Source organism: Bos indicus, chromosome 7 (genome assembly GCF_029378745.1).
Source record: "Bos indicus isolate NIAB-ARS_2022 breed Sahiwal x Tharparkar chromosome 7, NIAB-ARS_B.indTharparkar_mat_pri_1.0, whole genome shotgun sequence".
In the NCBI taxonomy this organism is placed as follows: domain Eukaryota; kingdom Metazoa; phylum Chordata; class Mammalia; order Artiodactyla; family Bovidae; genus Bos; species Bos indicus.
Genome location: NC_091766.1, coordinates 34,704,199 through 34,720,394, shown reverse-complemented (window position 1 = coordinate 34,720,394; position 16,196 = coordinate 34,704,199). Strand labels below are relative to the sequence as shown.

Below are 16,196 nucleotides of genomic sequence, written 5' to 3'. Positions count from 1 at the left end.
CTGGTGGCTTACGGTCCATAGGGTTGCAAAGAGTAGGATACAACTGAGCACACATGGCAAGATGAGGTTTTAGGGAAAAAGGAAGATCTAGGCTTTCAAGTGAAAAAAGATGAAAAGAGAGTCACTGAGGTTTAAATATGATCAAGTTCAACCCCCCAGGGTTGAAAGTACAATGGGGGTTTAGGCAGGATGGAAATCTAGCCACAAATGCATTTACTAGCAACTCCCCTTCATCAGAACTCTCAGTAATCAGTAACAAAACAGGGTCCAGTGACAGCAAGTAAGCTGCAATTTCACAACCAGAAGCTCCTTTTTTTTGGTTATAGAAAAATACTGGAAGTATGTACTGTGCTCAGTCATTATAAAAAAGAAGACTGACTAAAACAGAAAATACTGCAACATTACAACTTGCAGTTACCTGTTCAAGAACAACAAAAATCAGCTAGTAAAGTCTTGATATCATTCTTGCACATTCTTGTTGCTTCATATCAGGTAACTGGTTATGATACTGATCAAAAAATTGGTTTTTTGAAAGGTATTTTGACCTGCTAAAAGCTCATACAGTTGAAGTTATATTAAGGTAGAGCAGTTTGGGCTCTTTGGAAGTTTTAATAATTCACAGTTATATAAGGAATGGTAAGTTATCTAATTATCTGGAAGACCTATGAAAATGTTGAAAAGCTAAGACTTAGTTCATTAAAATAGATTTAATTATTAAGGAGTCAAATATAGATGAAAGAAAAGATGATTATAAAATAAAATTAACATGAACAAACTTTAGCAATTATTTTGTCACAGACTGAGCAAACACATTAAGGTGATTTTGGGGGGCCAAAAACTTAATATAATAAATATTAATCAGTAATTAAACAAATCAGAAGAAATCCATAATACTTAGAAGCCTTAAATGTCTAAATATCTGATGCAAAAGTAATGCAAATATGGACTTTTTCTTTCACATCAACAGACTCCTTCATGAAGAATTTATACTACATGAGAAATCAGGCTTGATGTACAGAAATGGCAAAGTGCCTGCATTTTCTTTTTCACTCAAAAGAAACAATAATTTCTTCACCATATTTTTGCAGTAAAGTTAGGTTGATCTCCACTTTCCTATTTTGAGCTGAAGTATTTGAATAATAAATCAACAATCAAGAGATAACTTTCTTACCTTTAAGAATATGAAAAAATTGACCTGTATTCTGGATGCAATTCAGGAAGATTTCTAAAATATTGTGGAAAATGTGTGTAACATCTTGACCTGACTATTCTGATAGGGACCGTGCTCCTCGGGATGTATATATGCAGGTATATTTTTAAGAAATCACTTTAATGATTTTATAAAAATTCTCTACCATGAGTATTTCATAAAGGAATCTTTGTGATCTGGGGAGGGGCTTAATATTCTCAAGACTGATAGCTGTAGGTGCAGCATTTCAGGGGCTTGAACTTCCCGCTTCTCTGAAAGACCTTCATGCCCCCTTCTCTTTCTGCTATCTCTAGTTTATGAGGGTCTTTGTAGATCAGCAAACATTTACTTTTTCTTTCTTAATCACATGTGTCTGGCGCTTTTGAAGAGAACACATCCGTTTTTCATCAGGAGCTCTAGAGATACAGTAACGAAAACCCCACATCTAGAAAGGCAACCCTGAAAGAGATCACAGGATGTTAAGGATCCTGGGCAGCAGCATCTCCACAATTCAGAGCACTCTTTCTGCACAGGGAGGATGAGCATGCGTCAGCCTGGTCCAGGCTCCACAGGGTTTTCTCTTTTTGGCATAACTGCTAATGGAACTGCCAAGTGCCCTTAAGGGCTCTTCTTCTGCTGGGCCTGAGAGTTTCACTTTCTTAACAGTTTACCTCAGGTACAGGTACTCCCTGCACTCTAATGCAGTGACCAACCATAGCTGGCCCATCTCCAGCACTCAGCTGGAGATAATCACAATATGAAGCCAAGGGAGAGTTACTGGGGAGTAGATAGCAAAGCTTTTAGCCAAAAACCTTTAAACAACAATTTAGTTTCTCCTTCAAAAGGTAACATACACATTTTAAAATTTCACATACTGCAGGGACCAATGTTTCTCTTTGCTCTTCCTGACTTTTGAGCAAGTTAGGCAGTTTGAGAGCAGAACACTTGACATTACAGTACAGATTTTATCATTCATTTTCTACTTAAAAGGAGTGGGGCGATTTACCCCCTGACATTATGTTTGAGATGCTGCTACAGAATTTGTCACAAAATTTCTATCAGAATTTTGATATCTGACAGTCAGGAACCTGGCTTACAATAACATCAGGTTAAGTCACTATAAGAATGCAGAGAGGGAGGGAGAGAAAGGGAGAGAATTTTTCTAGACTGCTTTAAATATACGGGCAAAAAAGGTGAAAGAGGAGCAAAAAATTGATGCAAAAACTGTATCTATATCCAATCTAAATGCAAGAACTATATCTAAATTACGCAATTCTGTTTGGCTGATTGCTGGATTCTTAGCAATGCAGAATGAGAACTTTATTTGTGAATTAGGAAACATTTCAGATTTTGATCATTTAAAAATATGTTTTGCAAAAGAAAAGACTAGGAATTGATGAGCTATTTATTACCTTACTTCACTTACTCTATGCAGTCCTAAGATAATAAATTAAAAGCAGTTCTGTCAGATGTATGATGTCCTTTATGAATAACTATTTTAGGATTCTCCATATATCGCCCTATTTTCTTTTCCATATTATAACAACATATTTGAGGCTCTTTGTTCCATAAGCAAATTTCAGAAATGTTTACCTACATGTTTCTTCATAATTTTTTTTTGGCTATGCCTGCTTTTTCATATATATATCTAAATAATTAAAAGATCTCACCATAGCCTTGAAAAATACACGCTTCCTTTGATGCATGTTATGGGTAGTGCTGTACTTAGAGCCAGAAAGTTTTTTCTAGCCTCATCTTTTGTGCAAATCCTGTATTCACATCAAGTAATGTTAGTACAACTTCAGACAACAAGCACTCAATCTCTTTCTGGTTCTATTTTTAAAAGACTGTTTTGACAGCTCTAATTGTGGCATGCAAAAGTATCAGTCAGGTAGCTGAACTTGCATTTCAAAGACTATCCTTCAGGGCTGGATTTATTAAATATTAAATAAGAACATTAAGGAAATCATACATTTTACATGAAATATTTTGGTTTTAACATGATTTCTTCACTGAAATCATTGGTCAGTGCACTCCCTTGCTACTACCATACCTAAATTATGCACTAGGCAAGGAATTTTCCTGTAGAAATCAGCAAGTCAACTGGAACAACCTCTCTGCAGGAAAGCCCTGTCAACATATATTATAATCCTTTTTCTGATTATATTTTGATAATAAAGTGAAGTAGGTTAAGAAAAGAAAATTAATTTTCTTTATAAGAAACATCTAGTGAAGCTTTTATTCATTTCTGACAGGGATTCACCACATGTTGAGAATAACATCCTGCACTCAAGAGGAAAACTCAGATTCCATTCCCCATTCAGAAAGGAAGTAAGTGTGACATGGTTTCTAAAGTAATACATTAAAGAATTAATGACTAGATCACAAGCATTGAAACAACTTTTTAATCAAACAAATACATATAAAATATTACTGTTATATCCTTCCTTATAAAGATCCAGACAGGATTAAAGGATTTACTAAAGACTGCTGATGCCTACCACTGTGACTAAAAGTATTCTGTTTTTTTCTGGTAGACATTTATAACCATAAAAAAAGAATTAACTGGACAGTCAGGCTGTGCAAGTTGGCTTTTTTCCTTTAAGAATAAGACTTTTTTAGGAACAAACATTTATGTGAAAATCTCCTACCACTCTCAACTTTTCCTAACTTCAAAATAAAGGGAAATCCAAATAACTAGATTTTTTAAAACATACAACATTGTACTTAAGACAGTACCTGACAGCTACTAGGTGTTAAATATATATATGCTGGATGAAGGATAAAATAACATGGATTAGAAAATTTAAAAAGTCAAAATCTGCATGGTATATCTCTTTCCAACCTTTTACCTTTAACCTTGTCTTGACTTTTAAAATGTTTGGAGCATCTTATGGAATGTATACAGTTGGGTCTTATTCTACTAATCATCAGAGAAATGAAAATCAAAACCATAATTATGCAGCCACTATGGAGAATAGTATGGAAGTTCCTTAAAAAATTAAAAACAGAGTTAACATATGATCCTGCAATCCCACCCCTGGGCATATATCCAGAGAAAACTATAATTCAAAAAGATACATGCACCCCAATGTTCACTGCATCACTATTTACAATAGCCAAGACATGGAAGGAATTTAAATGTCCACTGACAGATGAATGGTTATAGAAGTGGGGTGTGTGTGTGTGTATGCACGCGTGTATAATGGAATTATTACTCAGCCATTAAAAAAGAACAAAATAACACCATTTGTAGCAACATGGATGGACTTAAGAGTTTATCATGCTAAGTGAAGTCAGAGAAAAACAAGTATCGTGACATCGCTTATATGTGGAATAAAAAATACAAATGAACTTATTTATAAAGCAGAAACAGACTCACAGACACAGAAAACAAACTTATGGTTACCAAAGTGGAAAGAGGAGGAGAGGCAATTTATCCCGTCTAATTTAGAAGGCTGGAATTAATGTATGTACACTACTATATATAAAACAGATCACCAACAAAGACCTACTGTATAGCACAGGGGAATATATTCAATATTCTGTAGTAACCTATAATGGAAAAGAATCTGAAAAAGAATATATATATATACATATACACACACAGATACATATATGTACACACAGATACATATATATAATTGAATCACTGTGTGGTACACCTGAAATTAATATGTTAGTGTTAGTCGCTCAGTCGTGTCCAACTCTTTGCAACGCCATGTAGCCTGCCAGGCTCCTCTGACCATGGAATTATCCAGGCAAGAATACTGCAGAATGTAACTGTAAACTAACTATACTTCAATAAAGAAATAAAAAAGTTTAGAACTACAATGAGTTATCATCTCATACCTGTTAAAAGAGAACAAAAGAAAACAAAACACATCAAGAACACAAGAGAGAACAAAAATGTTGAGAAAAGGGAACCCCTAAACACTGCAGGTAGAAATGTAAAAATGGTACATCCACTATGGAAAACAATATGATAGTTCCTCAAAAAATAAAAAAATAGAGCCACCATATGGTTCATCAATCCCACTTCTGGGTATACATATGAAGGAATTAAAATCAGAATCTTTAAGACAAACCTGCATCCTCATATTACAGCATTTTTCACAATAGCCAAAACACGAACACAATCTAATGTACTTCATTGGGTCAACAGATTAAGAGAAAATATTACACACACACACACACACACACACACACACACACACAGATATTATTCAGTCATAAAAAGGAAGTAAATCCTGCCATGTGCAACAACATGGATGTACAGTGGAGGGCACTATGCTAAGTAAAATAAAGAAAGACAAATACTAAATGATATCACTTATATGTGAAATGTTAAAAAAAAAAATGCTAATTTCATTGGAAAAGAAAATAGAATGGTAGTTACCAGGGGCTGGGGTAGGGGGGATTAGGGTGATACAGGGCAATGGGCACAAATTTTCAGTTACAGGAAGAATAAGTTCTGAGGATCTAATACACAGCATGGGGACTATACTTAATAATATGTGTATATTTGAAAGTTGCTATGAAAGTAAATCTTGAAAGTTCTCACAGCAAGCAAAAAAAAATTGCAATTCTGTATGGTTATGGATATTAACTAGACTTATTGAGATGATCATTTTGCAGTATACAAAAATATCAAGTTACTTTGTGTATTAGATCCTAAGCATTCTCACCAGATACACAAAAGAGTTGCCAGTGTCAACTACGTGAGGTGATGGATGTGTTAATTATCTTGATCTTGGTAATCATTTTATAATGCATATGTATATCAAATCATCACATTATATAAATACATACAATCATATTTTCCAATTATTCCTTTGTAACAATATAAAAACATTCTTGGGATTTAAAGATTTACTGAGTGTTCTGACCTCAGGATGAGTCCCATCATACTTTACATGTCCAGTCATTTCAATAAGAAATGCAAACTTCCAAGATTATCTGTCATCCTACAGACTCACCACTAGACTTCTCTAAAAATCCGTTTCCTACTCTTCCTATCCTTACAAACTGTGATACTGTGATTTTTAACAAGAAATATGTATTTCATCTTCTTTCTCATTTCTGACAGAGCTCCTAAAATCTTTGGAATTTCCTAAGTGATAAAAGCAATAAAGGGGTCCTAATGTTTATAACAAACCCCTTTCAACCAACCCTGAGTTTATGTTAACAAGGTGACTTTTAAGCACTTAATGATGGGGGCCTGCTGCCAGGAGTACCAGCCACAGGATTGGAGGGTTGAAACTTTCAGTACCCACATGTTACTACAGGATTATTCACAACAGCCAAAATATGGAAGTGAACTAAGTGTCCTTCAATGGATAAATAAAATGTAGTATGTGTGTGCATGTGTGTGTTTAATGATTTTAAAAAAGGAAATTCTGCCATTTTCAACAACATGGATGATTCTGGAGGTTATAACTCTAAGTAAAATAAGCCATAATTAGAAAGACCATGAAGAGGAGAGTGGTTGAGGGTGAATCAATCTCCAATGGTCATTGATTTAATCAAACATACTTATATAACAAAGCTTCTGTAAAAATCCAAAAAGGAAAGTGTTTAGAGAGCTTCCAGGTTGGTGAAAATATGGAGATTCAGGGAGAGTGATGAGCCTAGAGAGGGCATGGAAGCTCCAGGCCCCATCCTATATACCTTGTCCTATGTAATTCTTCCATCTGGCTCTTCTTGAGTTACATCCTTCAATAATAAACTGCCAATCTCGTAAGTAAAATGTTTCTCCAAGTTCTGTGGGCCACTGCAGCAAACTAATCCAACCCAAGGCAAGGATTGTTGGACCTTTCAGTCTACAGCCAGCTGGTCAGAAGGCACAGGTGACAACCTGGACCTGAGGCAGGGGAGTGACTTGGGAGGTTAAGACTGTAGTCTGTGGAATCCACCGCTGTCTCTCAGGTGCCAGGAGCAGGAGCTCCGCCCGTGGCAAAGGTCATGAGGAAGGAGGCTCGGCATACGCAAAGGCGGGATCGAGCCCCAGGAGTCCCCCTGAAAATTCTCGAGCATCTACCCCCAAAACCAGAGTCTGCCTACTTTCTGCTTTGTGCTCTCACCTACACCTCTGACTTTACGGGGGCCCTACTACCTCTCTCTGAAAAAAAAAAAAAAAAAAAAAGTTAACTTACAGCTCCAGGTAATAAAGTTCCTGGGTGTGATAGTGTTTCAACCTACAAACTCTTTTGGAAGTCCTCTAGCCTGCCTGAATAGGTTTTTCCGACCACATGTGATTGCTCAGAGCCTCCCAACTGTGAGAGGCATGAGATGTTCTAAACTGTCTAAATACAGATTCCTTTGGGCAGTTAAAAGATTGATGAGAAATTGTGTTGGTGAAGGGTTTTTCACTTTTTGGGCCAATGTTTGCTGCTAAGTTTCCATATCCCTTACCTGCTGTGTCCCTGGCAGTGTATTGATTAATATAATTGGTGTAGGTAGTAGCTTTAATGTTTGTAACCTTGGACCCTTGAGTTAATTCTTTTTCTTGTTATAGCCCATCACACCTTTGCCCTATAGGAATGCAACTTTATCTAATGCTTTTGGAGGGTGGCGCCTGACTAATCACCTTTAGAGAAAAATAAGTTTTCTGAAGAAAGGGTCTTAAAATGTTAACAGGCCTCCGGGCCAGAAGATGATGCAAATCACCTAAACTTTTGCATATGATAAGTTTGCAGGAAGAAAGCCTGGCTTACTGCATGACCCTATCCCTTCCCCCATTATCCTCTATGCACAACTTAAGGTATAAAAACTACTTTGGAAAATAAAGTGCAGGCCTTGTTCACCGAAACTTGGTTTCCCCATGTCGTTCTTTCTCTCACCTTCTGGATGAATTATTCAGCCTCTTTTCTCCACTGAATTTCCTCACTGAGCTATCCTTATTTCAGCCTCTTTTCTCCACTGTATTTCCTCACTGAGCTATCCTTATTTAACCACTCTTTATATCCTTAATTAACATTTAATTAAGCAATTGTTTCCTGATCCTCGCCGACGCCGTCCCTGCTTCAAATTCCCTGGATCCACCCGGGCTGGACCCCGGCACTCAGGAGTATCAGAACTGAGTTAAATTTGTGGAACACTAGGTCAGTGTCCTCAGAAACTGATTTAATTCCTTGGTAGTATGGGAAAAATATACACAATGAACAAATCTTTCCACTGCACCTTTTAGAATTCATGGTCAGTGATCAATAGGGTGACTATGTAATACCATTTGAACATTCCTATATCACTTTTGCCTAGAAAATTCCATGGACGGAGGAGCATGGTAGGCTGCAGTCCATGGGGTCGCTAGAGTCGGACACGACTGAGCAACTTCACTTTCACTTTTCACTTTCATGCATTGGAGAAGGAAATGGCAACCCACTCCAGTGTTCTTGCCTGGAGAATCCCAGGGACGGGGAAGCCTGGTGGGCTGCCGTCTATGGGGTCGCACAGAGTCGGACACGACTGAAGCAACTTAGCAGCAGCAGCAGCAGCATATCACTTTACTGTTTGTACGGTGTCACACACAATAGATAAAATTTCCCTCATTTATATAATACATTAGATGCTCAACCTAATTACCAGTAAGCTCTCCTATCCTTGAATGTTTCCCTCACCATAAGTGCAACTGGCTGCTCCCTTAGGACGCTGCTTCTGTGGTCCTCTCAAGTGGAAGCTGCTTTTCCTCTCACATCCCTGGTACCTCAAACCCTGGAGACAGAGTAGTTCTCCTTGATGGCCCTTGTCACTTTCCATCAAACTCACTTGTTCTTTCCTCTTTCTTCACTAAAAACTTATAGCACCTTTGAAAGGCATTACCAGACTATCACCCCTTTCCCTCCTTGTTGACATTACCTATTAACCTCCAGTCACTTCCCCTCACTCATTCATGAATTCAGCAGCTACTTTCCACCACTACTCCTGTTATTCTTGGGGACTTCCAGACCCCAAAACTTGACCATCCAATTCCACAGCTTCTTGACTCTTTACTTGATGGCTTCCCAGGTGGCACTAGTGGTAAAGAACCCACCTGCCAATGCAGGAGACATAAGAGACATGGGTTCGATCCCTGGGTGGGGAAGACCCCCTGCAGAAGGAAACGGCAACCCAGTACCCTTGCCTGGAGAATCTCATGGATAGAGGAGCCTGGTGGGCTATAGCCCATAGGGTCACAGAGTCAGACACAACCGAAAAGGCTTTGCACACAGATGGTCTAGATGTCCTTCTCTCCTCATCCATCCCAGAGTCTGCGGTCTAGTTTATAACACAGTACCCCCAACTCCCTTACCCTCTCTCCTTCTCGTGGGCTCATCTAACAACACCTCAATCCAATCATCTGCTTCCTCTAGGACTAGGCAGCACAGCAGAACACAGAGTACACACATACACAACTCACATACACAGATCTACTTCAAATGTATACTCATGTATCTGAAAGGGCTACACAACAATGCCAAATGGTCCTACTCCTTGCCCCAGTAAACCCGCTCTCGATAAATACCTCATTCTCTCTCTCCATAAACATATCTCAATAGCCTTCTTCATACTTGGTTAATAACTTTACCACTTTCTTCACTGAAAAAATATAATCAGATTCAAAAATCTGTCATTTTTTTTCTTCAGCAAGTCTACCAATCTACCCAGACAGCTATCCTTAATATCGCATATCTCTTAAAAAAAAAATTCCTGTCCTTTGATCCCTCTGAATGATTATTTCCCTGAAAAATTCCTTAAGATTATTTATGTGCTGTATCCTTCTCATCATTTAGCAAAAAAAGAGAGAAGTCACCTTGTCCAGCAAGGCCTTTACCAACTGCTCTCCTGAACTGTCATACTCTACTTCTGGACTCTCTTCTGTAACAGCTATCAATACCTGAAATTATTTTATTACATCTGTTTCCAACCACCAAACTTCAGCTTCTTGGACACAAGGATTCTATCTTCAAGCATCACTATATTCTTTAGTACTTAAAATAGTGCCTGATACATACTAAGTGCTACATAAAAATATTTACTAAATAAATGGTTTATTGGACTAATTACTGAGAAACACTACGTAGACCAAGATTTATCTACTAACAGACATAAAAGACAGACCGTAAGACACTCTTACTATATACTGACCTTGAATTTTTATAAATACTAAAGCCTATTTCACTACTAAAGCACCACAGCCAACTATCCAAAATAATGGTAGATGCATGGAGAGATATATTGCCTAACATTTTGTTCTTTGATGCAAAATACTAGGAATGATTCATATATTAATATTTCAAATTAATCATTCAAGATATTTTAATAATAATGTTGATAAACACCATAAAAATAAAACATAACAATTTTAATTTTGAAATAATTCAAATAACTTATCAACAAAAATTAGTAGAAGCATTAAGTCATTAGTCATGTAATGATTTCTTTTAAAATGGAAATTAATTTTATTAATCTACTGAATATTAGATATTACGAATTACAAATGTTAAGTTCTAAATAAAAACTATTATTATACTCTGTAAGAATAAACATTAATAAACATTAAGCTAAAATGAAGACCAATACTCTGAAAAGTAATGAAATCAATTAGCACAAATTAAAAAATCAAAAAGTAACATCATAATCCAATTTTCCCACTTTAACTTACTGAATGAACCCTTTATAAATTAAAGAAATAGCCAATTTGTTAATATATTTTGCCTGAAAGATACTGTTTCTACTCATTTTTATTTTTACTTTATTCACTAAATATTTTTCTTTTATAAAAGACTACCCATCATGGGTGAAAGTATCTGTCATTGTCTGCCCCACAGAATTTGAATTTGCAAAAATTCTAAGAGTTACTAAACAATACTATTAATTGTATGTTAAAATACTGGTTTCATTTCAATTGCAGATAATCCAGAGATGTGAAAAGGCAAGCTTACATTTTAGATTCAAAATCATGGTTTTTCATGTATATTTTTAACTGCTTCTTCATTGATTATATTAAGAAAGATGCAATTTTATAAATAAAATTATTTAATAAAGCTTTAAAAATATGCATTTATAAAATCTGATATTTTTCACATTGTAAGTTATTGCCTTTTTCATATCAATTATGTTTCCCATAAAATTAAATATATGCAAAAAATGTAATAAGAGATTTTTCACCTTGCAAATAACATATCTGGAGACAGAAATGGATAACTACTTTTAGCATACAAAATTAATGAAGAGTTCATCTGTGATGAAAATAATACTGAGGCATATGTACTTTTAAAAACGTCTAAATTCCTCAGTATATTCTTAAGTAACAGTAAATTATAATCTCTTATTCAAAGAATATCTATTTCAGTGTTTTTAATCCCTTACACTATAAAATTTCTTTAAAAATAATTCTTATGTTGTTAGTTCAAGTGAACAATTATTAAAGATTAATAAACAATTATTTGTTTCTCTAATATGCTTTTTTAATAAACTAAGGAAGCCAAGTCATCAGCATAGAGTAAGTTAAGGAGCACTGATTTCCTGCACAAATTTTAATCTATTATAATCTACTAAAACTGCTAAAGGAATTAAGAGGCAGTGGCTTATCCTATGCTACAAACAATTAGATTCAAAGTTTCACACATCTAAAACACATTATTACCAAAAAAAAAAAAAAAAAGCACAGTATTACTAATCTATAAAAACATCCAATTATCTATAAAAATTTATTAAAAACTCCTATCTATTTTTAAGGAATAACTCTATATAGTAAAAATCCAGTTACATAAAACTTTTAAGTTTACTAAGTCAAAACTAATGTTTTACTTAGAGAATCAATAACATTTACTTCTACACCAATGAAGTTGTATCCATGATCAACAATTTACCTTTCTGAAATTCAACATCATTCAATGGAAAGGATTCTCTATTAACATGATCACATTTTTAAACAGCCAGTTTAGTGCATTAAATGGGGATATGTGATGAGGAAAAGGATATGTGATGAAGAAAGCCATATGAAAGTGCTCTTCTACATAATTCACTAACAACGGTGGTGGTGAAGAGCTTCCTCCTTCCAAAATCTTAGGGAAAAGACCCTAATATTGTAATGGTTACAGCTAAGGAAAGCTGGTTTGGAGTCTTAAAGTGGGGGGACATAATTTTTCTTAATAAAATTCTCATGTTCCATATAATACATTTTATAACCTAAGCTACAGAAAGCTGCTAAGCACTGTGACTTGTTTTGTATACCGTAGTCCTCAATACTTTATGTACATAAAATTTTCACAATACACAGCGATTTTTTAACCCACCACAAACAGGCTGATGAAACACACAGTCACCTTTATATAAGTGACTCTCTGAGTTAACTGCTGCTAAGTCGCTTCGGTCATGTCCGACTCCATGCAACCCCACAGACGGCAGCCCACCAGGCTCCCCCAAACCTGGGATTCTCCAGGCAAGAACACTGGAGTGGGTTGCCATTTCCTTCTCCAACGCATGAAAGTGAAAAGTGAAAGCGAAGTCGTTCAGTCGTGTCCGACTCTTCGCAACCCCATGGACTGCAGCCTACCAGGCTCCTTAGTCCATGGGATTTTCCAGGCAAGAGTACTGGAGTGGGGTGCCTTTGCCTTCTCCAGAGTTAACCACATGGCTTAAATAACAATTCAGAAAATAATCTACCCTACATCAAAGTGTAGAGTCTACATGTAAAGTCTTCTATCAGCTACAAATCCACAAAATCTGGAACTAGTCCAGGCAACTCAACCAAATACAAAGCATCTGAAGTTAAAAGTCAACTAATATAATAAAAAAAAGTAACAACTTTTAAAAGTCAGATTGTTAAATTCTCACATAATACTACACATTTTGAAAATTTTTAGTAACTAAAAATATTAATAATGATAGTTTTTTAAATGTATTTAAAACTGCTTAATGAGAGTAAGTGACTTTAAAAAGCTCTGTATGCTAGAAAAATTAAATCTGTGTGTGTGTGAGTATAAAGCTTACTTTTAAATCTAATGTTTAGTTTTTCTTTACAACTCCAAACTATATACAGGAAACTCTAGTAGTAAAGAAAAAACCAGAACTCCCTCTTCTTGCCTAAATGTGTATATAACTGGAGTAAATGTGAGTTAGAAATTCTTATTCTATATACATATACATCTCTTATTCTATATAAAAATCCCCATAAATATTTTCCCAAGAGGACAGGAAAATTTATTTTCTTAAATTGAAAGCTTTTGCCCACTAAAAATATTTAAATTTGTTCTCAAAATTATAGTAGTCTTACATTCTACAGTTATTTCCATGTGAAAACTTCAATATCAGTAGGGTATCACAGTCAACAAATCTGTTCAATGAATACTGAGAAATCTAAAATTATTCAGATTGCATAAAAATGAAAATGTTTGCTATTTCAAAATGGCACGCACCTGGTTAAAAATTACAGCTCTATCCAAGACAATCTACAGATTCTGTGCTTTATCTACCAAAATTCCAGTGGCATTTTTACAGAAATAGAACAAATAATCCTAAAATGTGTATGAAACCAAAACAGACTCTAAATAGTCAAAGCAATCTTCAGAAAGAAAACAAAGCTAGAGGTATCATGCTCCTTGATTTCAAAATACATTATAAAGCTATAGTAGTCAAAAAAGTACAATACAGGCACAAAACAAATGAAACAAAATAGAGAACCCAGAAATAAACCCACACTTACATGGTCAATTAGTCTACCATAAAGGATGGAAATTTTCTTCAATAAATGCTGTTGGGAAAACTAAACAGCCACATACAGTCACATGCAAAAGAAAGGAAACAGAACCACTATCTCACACTATACACAAAGATCAACTCAAAATGTATTATGACCTAAAATGTAAGACCAGAAATCATAAAACTCCTAGAAGAAAACATAAGCAATAAGCTCTATGACATAGGGATTGGCAATGATTTTTTTAAATCTGACACCAAAAGCAAAGGCAGGCAATAAAAGCAAAAAATAAACAAGTAGGACTACATTAAACTGAATAACTTTTACACAGCAAAGGAAATCATCAACAAAATGAAAAAGCAACCTACTTAAACAGGGAAAAATATCTGCAAGTCACATACTAATAATGGATTAATACCTAAAATATATAAATAATTAATAAAATTAAATATTAAAAAATCCAATTTAAAAATGGGCATATGATCTGAACAGACATTTTTTCAAAGAAGACATATAGATGGCCAACAGGTACATGAGAAGATGCTCAACATCACAAAATAATTAGGGAAATGCGAATAAAAACCACGAAGAGCTACCACTTCACACCTGTTAGAATGGCCATATCACCAAAAAGACAATAAATAATAAATGCTAGTAAGGATGTAGAGAAAAGGGAACCCTTGTGCACTATTGGTGGGAATAAAAATTGATGCAGCCACTATGGAAAACAGCATGGAGGCTCCTCAAAAATTGAAAACAGAATTACCATATGACCCAGTGACCCCACTTCTGGGTATTTATCCAAAGAAAACACTAACTTGAAAAGATATATGCACCTCCATGTTCATTACAGCATTATATACAATAGCCGAGACAAGGAAACAATCTAAGCATCCATCAGTGGATGAAGAAAATGTGATACAGACACATGTGTGCATGTGTGTGTGTTTGTCTATGTGTGTATGTGTGTGTGTGTGTGTGTATATATATACGTAGGTATACATACATATATATATATATTAATATGTGTAGATCTATAAAGGAATAGTATTTATTCATAAAAAATTATGAAATCTTGCCATCTCCAAAAACATGGATGGACTTCTGGGTATTATGCAAAGTGAAGTAAGAAAAAGAAATGATATCACTTATATATGGAACCCGGGGAGGGGGGAAGCTTATATAAAGACAAGCTCTATGATAAACAGAACATGACTGGTGTTTTCCAGAGGCAGAAGTAGAAGTGAGGGTGGAATGAAATGAGTGAAGAAGGTCAAAAAGGCCCATTTTTTAAGTCATGGGGATATAATATATAGCATGGCAACTATACTTAGTAATACTATATTGTATAGTTTAAAGTTGCTAATGGAGTAAATCTTAAAACTTCTCATCACAAGAAAAAAATTTGTTGTAACTATGCATGGTGACAGATGTTAACCAGATCACTACACTGTAGTGATCATTTTGCAATGTATAGAAATACCAAATCATTACTGTATATAAATACCAATAATAATATATATTATTATATACATAATAATATAATGTTATATATCAAATGTACTTTTTCTAATCATACTTTAATTTTTAAAATTAGGGCAATTAATAGCACACTTAAATCACATTAGCTGAATTCAAGTTTAGTTCCCAAATACTTATTTATGAAATAAAATTTCAACCTAAATTACTTGATTATCATTTTCTTTTGCTACTTATTTCAAGCTATAAAGCTCATGTACAAGACTGTAACTTGCTATAGGTATCCTCTACTGTAGGTCTTTACGTAATTAAACACCCATAGAAACAATACTGAACCAATCAGGCATACCATTTTCCTTTCATTCCATTTTATAAATAAGAACTTCTAACCCAGCTAAACTAACTAATCACATTTCAAATTACTGATTTGAAAAAAAAAAAAAAAAAATTAGAGGTACATTTTTAAAACAATATAGAATGAAATAAATCCTGCTTTCCATTGAGTAAGTGAAATTTGTTTTTATGGCTATTTGGATTACTTTCTTCTTCTAGGTAAGTTTAGTATGTAACTCTTAATTCTTTAGACAAAAACCCATAGACTTAAAATGTATAAAAAAGTTAACCTGGTATTGTCAGCTGCAGATTATCATAACTAGCACCATAAGAACAATTGTACTAAATTTTAACGCTGTTCATTAATAGTTCCATTTTCCTGAGTTTGCGTTTGTTCTTTGGCATTGGCTTAGGATATAATCCATTTTTCAGAAGATGTTCCTTGCTGAGGCGAATTTGAGCACCATGCTGAAGCTGGAAAGAGCATAAAGCCTGAAGAGGGCGAAGCAAAGT

At 34.9% G+C, this 16,196-nt stretch overlaps 1 protein-coding gene across 1 annotated transcript in view; it reads right to left on the bottom strand.

The window, feature by feature from the left end:
• The window catches only part of DTWD2 (DTW domain containing 2), a 107,880-nt gene that overhangs the window by 19,151 nt on the left and 72,533 nt on the right, over positions 1 to 16,196 (bottom strand). Inside the window, exon 6 of the mRNA XM_019964665.2 lies at positions 1 to 16,196. This exon is cut by the window's left edge and continues 19,151 nt beyond it. Within this exon, the coding sequence (XP_019820224.1) occupies positions 16,026 to 16,196 (171 nt within the window). The 3' untranslated portion in view covers positions 1 to 16,025.